The sequence below is a fragment of the Octopus bimaculoides genome, chromosome 16 (genome assembly GCF_001194135.2).
Source record: "Octopus bimaculoides isolate UCB-OBI-ISO-001 chromosome 16, ASM119413v2, whole genome shotgun sequence".
In the NCBI taxonomy this organism is placed as follows: Eukaryota; Metazoa; Mollusca; class Cephalopoda; order Octopoda; family Octopodidae; genus Octopus; species Octopus bimaculoides.
In genome coordinates this window covers 46373936-46379592 of record NC_068996.1, presented here as the reverse complement: position 1 = coordinate 46379592, position 5657 = coordinate 46373936, and the positions used below count along the sequence as shown (strand labels likewise).

At 37.4% G+C, this 5657-nt stretch overlaps 1 protein-coding gene across 2 annotated transcripts in view; it reads left to right on the top strand.

The window, feature by feature from the left end:
* The window catches only part of LOC106872229 (N-acetylglucosamine-6-phosphate deacetylase), a 165956-nt gene that overhangs the window by 84348 nt on the left and 75951 nt on the right, over positions 1–5657 (top strand). For both annotated transcript variants that reach the window (XM_052973730.1, XM_052973729.1), the window contains one exon: positions 3221–3350. In XM_052973730.1, coding sequence (XP_052829690.1) covers positions 3221–3350 — 130 coding nt within the window. The remainder of the gene's footprint in view (positions 1–3220; positions 3351–5657) is intronic.

Below are 5657 nucleotides of genomic sequence, written 5' to 3'. Positions count from 1 at the left end.
ATATATATATATATATATATATATATATATATATATATACATACACACACACACACACCAGAGTATGCACATAAATGTGAAACTAGGTGGTAAAAATAGTACTCGAATACTGAAGGTAGAGTAATATGCTTTATTTGTGAAAAAAAAACCATCACAAAATAACTGCTACTCAAGTTTCATGTTCCCTTTCATTGGACAGCTTTGATTGAGATTCTCAATCAAAACTGTCCGACGGAAGGGAATGTGAAAGTCTGAGTAGCAGTTTTTTGTGATATTTGTGATGTTTTTTTTGTAGCTTTAATAATAAAGTATATATATATTTTTATATCCCAATCTTCAGAGTACCTTTTTCTTTCTTTTTTCCCCCCGTCCATTATATTTATCATCATTATTTTAACATCCACTTTTCCACATATGCATTGGTTGAACATTTGTCGAGGTCCGTTGCCAATGTGTTATTTAAAAAAATTTATTTGAAACTGATAAATCTCAAATTAATGGTAATGGAGGTAAAATAATATGTTCTGCCGATGTTTCATAGTCTCAATATCCGAGAGTATTTCAGTGTTCATACAATTCTGTCTATATGTGTGTGTATGTTTCTACATCTCTCTCCCTCTTTCTGTGTCTTTTGCCTCCTCTCTGTCTCTCTTTCTCTTTCTCCCTTTCTCTCCCTCTCTATCTATCTCCTTCTCTCTCCTCTCTCTTTCTCTATATTTCTCTCCCTCTCTATCTCATTCTCCCTTTCTATCCCGTTTCTCCCTCTCTATCTCCTTTCACTCCCTTTCTATCTCCTCTCTCTCTTCCTCTCTGTCTCCTTTCTCTCTCTGTCTCTTTTCTCTCTCTGTCTCTTTTCTCTTTCTATCTCCTTTCTCTCTCCCTCTCTGTCTCCTTTCTCTCTCCCTCTCCTTTCTCTCTCCCTCTCTGTCTCCTTTCTCTCTCCCTCTCTGTCTCCTTTCTCTCACCCTCTCTGTCTCCTTTCTCTCTCCCTCTCTGTCCCTCTCCCTCTCTATCACCTTTCTCTCTCCCTCTCTATCACCTTTCTCTCTCCCTCTCTCTCTCCCTCTCTATCTCCCTTCTCTCTCCCTCTGTCTATCTCTTTCTCTCTCACCCCTACATCTGTCTCCTGGTCATCTTTCACACATTAATATTGTCACAGAAATAAAAAACAAAAACATCACATTCACAACAACACCATTAACAATGTTTTACAAAGTTAAATCCGGACAGAGAATATTATTCAATGCATTTGTTGTGCATACCCCTGTGTCCGCCCTGACCTTCTTCTATCAGGGCAGACATGAGACAAAACAAAAGCAGTTACTTCAGCTTATTTAGTTATAAAAATTTAATGTTACTTTTATTGCTTTATTATATTGTTTGATCTAAACTTTCTTTCCAACAAAATGAGTTAAAAGTACATTATCATTAATGTGTGTTTGCGGATGCATGTAATTGTGGAAATGATTTCATTGGATGAAAATATTAAGGAGTGGGGAGTGTTTCACTCACCAGTTTTGTTCCCGTGAATGTGCTGTGGAACAGGAGTGATGTCTTGAAGGGATCCTGAATCTTAATATATAGGTACAAGCATGGCTGTGTGGTAAAAAGTTTGTCTTCCAACCACATGGTTCTTGCTTTGGCACCTTGGGGAAGTGTCTTCTACTGCAGCTTTGGACCTATGAAAGCCTTGAGATGGATCTAGTAGATGGAAAGTGAAAGAAGCCTGTCGTGCATACATCATTGCTATTATGTATGTCCAAATTTGGCCAAATGTGGTTGTTTCAATTTTTATTTTTGCTTGCAATAGCTGGTTCTTTTGGTCAAACTTTTGGTCAAAATTGTGGTATAGATATCTTGCTTCAGCTGCCAAGATATCAAAAATTGTCAAAGTGTAGTCCAACAGTTTTACTATGGAATGGTGAAACTCTTTTTTTGTTTTCTGAAAAAGCAATATTTTGGACTTATGACACTTTTGCATAATAGCAACGATATATATATATATATATATATATATATATATGTATGTATATGTGTGTGAGTGTGTGTGTGTCTTTTGTATCTGTGTTTGTCCCCACCACCGCTTGACAGCCATTGTTGGTTTGTTTATGTCCCCATCAATTAGCAGTTCACCAAAAGAAGCTGATTGAATAAGTATCAGACTTTAAAAAAAAAAAAAAAATCAATACTGGGGCTGATTCATCCAATTAAAATTCTACAAGGCTTTGAAGTTTTCCTATCAAGACTTCTGCCAGTTCTAAACATAATAGACCAAATGTAGACATTTGGAAGAGAAAAAATATATGGCATTATAAAGATCAACTTTGTGTGTGTACATGTGTGTATATTTATCTTTGTGTCTAAGTTTACATGTTACCATATATATATATATATATACACACACACACACATACACACACATATATACATACATTTATGCTATATATCTACCATGTGTGTAAAAATATATGTATACACACACACACAAAACACTTCTTCTAAATTTATTTACGGTATACCTTTGTATTTTTTTCCTAGTCTGGCTTGAAATTTTCAGATGGCTCGTCTATGTACTTTGGTCTTAGCACAGGGCCCCTCAACCACAGGGGCCCCTCAACCACAGGGGCCCCTCAACCACAGGGGCCCCCTATAACTGCAGGGGTTGCAGGGGCTTAGCGATGGCCCTGGTTGTGTGCATGTGTGTTGGTACCACATAAAAAGTGCTGGTGCCATGTAAAAAGTACCCCTGTATACAGTAGCATAGCTAGAGTGTGTGCCACCCGGGCTGGCCCTTCTGTTTGCCCCTTTAAAAGTGACGCCCCCCGGGGCAGACTGCTCCCCTCCCTCCACCCCAGCTATGCTAGTGCCCATATACTATGTTAAGTGGTTGGCTTTAGCAGGGGTGTCCAACCATAGAAAACCTGCCAAAGCAGAAATGGATCCTGTTGCAGTTCCTGGCCTTACCAGCTCCTGTCAAGCTGTCCAACCCATGCCATAATTAAATGATGATAAAGATATATATATTTATGTGCATGCACACACTCACGCACACTTTTATATGCACACACACACAGACACACACACACATACACACACACACACACACACACACACACAGTCTCATATGCACACACACACACTTTTATTTGTGCGTGCAGATACACATGCACACACATACACTAACTTTTAAATATATCTGTATGTATTTCTCATTGTTCAGGACTTGTGATAGTCACAGATGCTGTTCCAGCAATGGGACTACCTCCCGGTTTACACACAATTGGTCCACAGAAGGTTGAAATAAAGCACAACAGAGCTGTCCTGGCTGGCACCGAAACATTGTGTGGAAGGTAATAAGATTTATGTATTTTTATTTTCTGTTTTTTTTTTTTGTTTTGTATTTTTTTTTGTGATGAATCATCGATTTGATAGCTTAGACTGGTGAACTGATGAAAAAGAAATGGAGAAAAAAAAAATGGTTTGAAAGGAAGAATAGAAAATATTTATGTCATATGTATTGCTATTCTTATTTTGTACCTATTTAAGCTATGCTGATGGCATCTAAATAATCATTTCAAAAGGGGTATTAAGAAGGCTGTCAGTATCTCACTGGTGTTTAAGTGTATCAAGTTTCTAGGACAAGAATAAAAAGACAAGATCCTCTAGGTAGGATGCGTTCTAGACTTGGAACTTAAGAGCTGTATTACATTTTCATTAAGATGCTGACAACACCAAAATGATTGGCAAAATGAATTCTGAGAACACAATTTTTTATTCATTTCGTTTTTGTGTTTGATTTGCAAGTTTCTTGGAATAAGCTTGTGTATTGATGTGTATTTTGTTGTAAGAGGTTGCAAAAGACAACAAAAGGATTTTTGGCAAACACAACTGATTGTTTGATTAACTGAATAACTAATCAAACAAGAAGTTTGTTGATTAGATGATTAACCTTTATCACATTGCATTTTCTCTAGAGTTATTTCCCCTGCCACTGTCCTGTTACTACAGGGGAGAAACCTCATATGGTGACATGATGCACCTACAGTGTGCTAAAGGTTAACCAGTTGATGAATTATGAGAAGTGAAATTGAACCAATGTCTATAGTAATTATTGGCATAATGACCTTCCCAAGATACAACAATTTTTTATTTTCATTTATTTTTTCTATTATTTGTTTGGTCTGTAGAAAGGGAAATTCCTTCTAGTCTACTGGGATTAACGTAGTTAATAAAGAATAAAAAGTTTAGAATGGTACGACAATGTACTATAGAACAAAAAATGGACTATATACCTGTTGTAATTTGGTTATCTATAGTCCGATGATATTCCGGAATTACAATTCCTTCTTCTGATCTTCTTAGCTGGAGTCCATTTTTTGTTCTATAGTGTATTGTCGTACCATTCTAAACTTTTTATTCTTTACAAACAATACACAATGCTTCAAGTGAACTACAATACTCTCCTAACGTAGTTAATGTTTTTCTTGAACTGAAGCTAGAGAGAAGAGAGAAAAAAACTATGTTCATACTGTGGATTGCTCCCACCTATGGCTTCTTCAAAGTGTCAAGCTCACAACTGAAAAGGGCAATATAGGCACAGATGTGCACGTTTTCCTTACATTGGTCTATTCCTGAATGGTTCCATGCTGAAACCATCTCCCATTTCTGAAGAATGTGATGCTTTTAGTGACATCCATGTACTCTTTGACAGTGTAATGTAACAGATTCAGAGAGTGAGAGAAATAGAAAGAGAGAGAGAGTTAGAAAAGGAAAGAACAAACGAAAAAAGTTTCTTTTATGCTTGACCGGTTTTTTTATTGATCTCCCCCCCCACCTAGAAGAATGAAAGGTAAAGTCACACCTCAAAATGCAAAGAACTACAATGTATATATCACAAGGAATTGTTTCCAATGCCCTTATGACTCTGCCAATTTACTGGCATAAAGGTACACAGTACCAATGAATGAAGACCAGATGGTCATGACTGGAATTCCTTTGATCATAGGTGTGCTCAGGTGTGACTTCTTTGAAGCTAAACTCTAACGCTATAGCTATCAGGAGGTGTGTGACTTAGTGGTTAAGGTGTTGAACTCATGATTGTAAGATTGTGCCTTTGATTCTTTGATCAGGCGGTGTATTGTATTCTTCAACAAACACTTCATTTCACATTGCTCAAATCCACTCAGCCTGCAAAAGTGAATATTCCTGCAACAGACTGGTGTACCTTCCAGGTGGGCAATATACGAGGGAGAGTCAAAAATTATACACACTCTTGTTTTTTTCAATGTATTTACACAAAAGCAGAGGATAAACAAATATGTCATTTTTCTGTATTGTCTCCTTCCTTTTTGATGCACTTGGTCCAGTGGTCCCCAAGCTTGCGTATTATCTCCAAGAAGAAGGCTTTCAGTTGGTTATGCAACCATTTATGCACTGCTTCTTTCACATCTTCATCTTTAGGATGTCGACGAACTCGTAAACCATCTTTGAGCGGTCCAAAGATATAATAGTTGGAATGGGCGAGATTTGGGCTGTAGAAAGGGTGTTCCTGCACCTCAGAACCCAGTTGGTTTATGGTTTCAACAGTCTGGGTAGACGTGTGTGGGTGTGCATTGTCATGCAACAACAAAACTTCCTTCAACAATAGACTTTGGCGT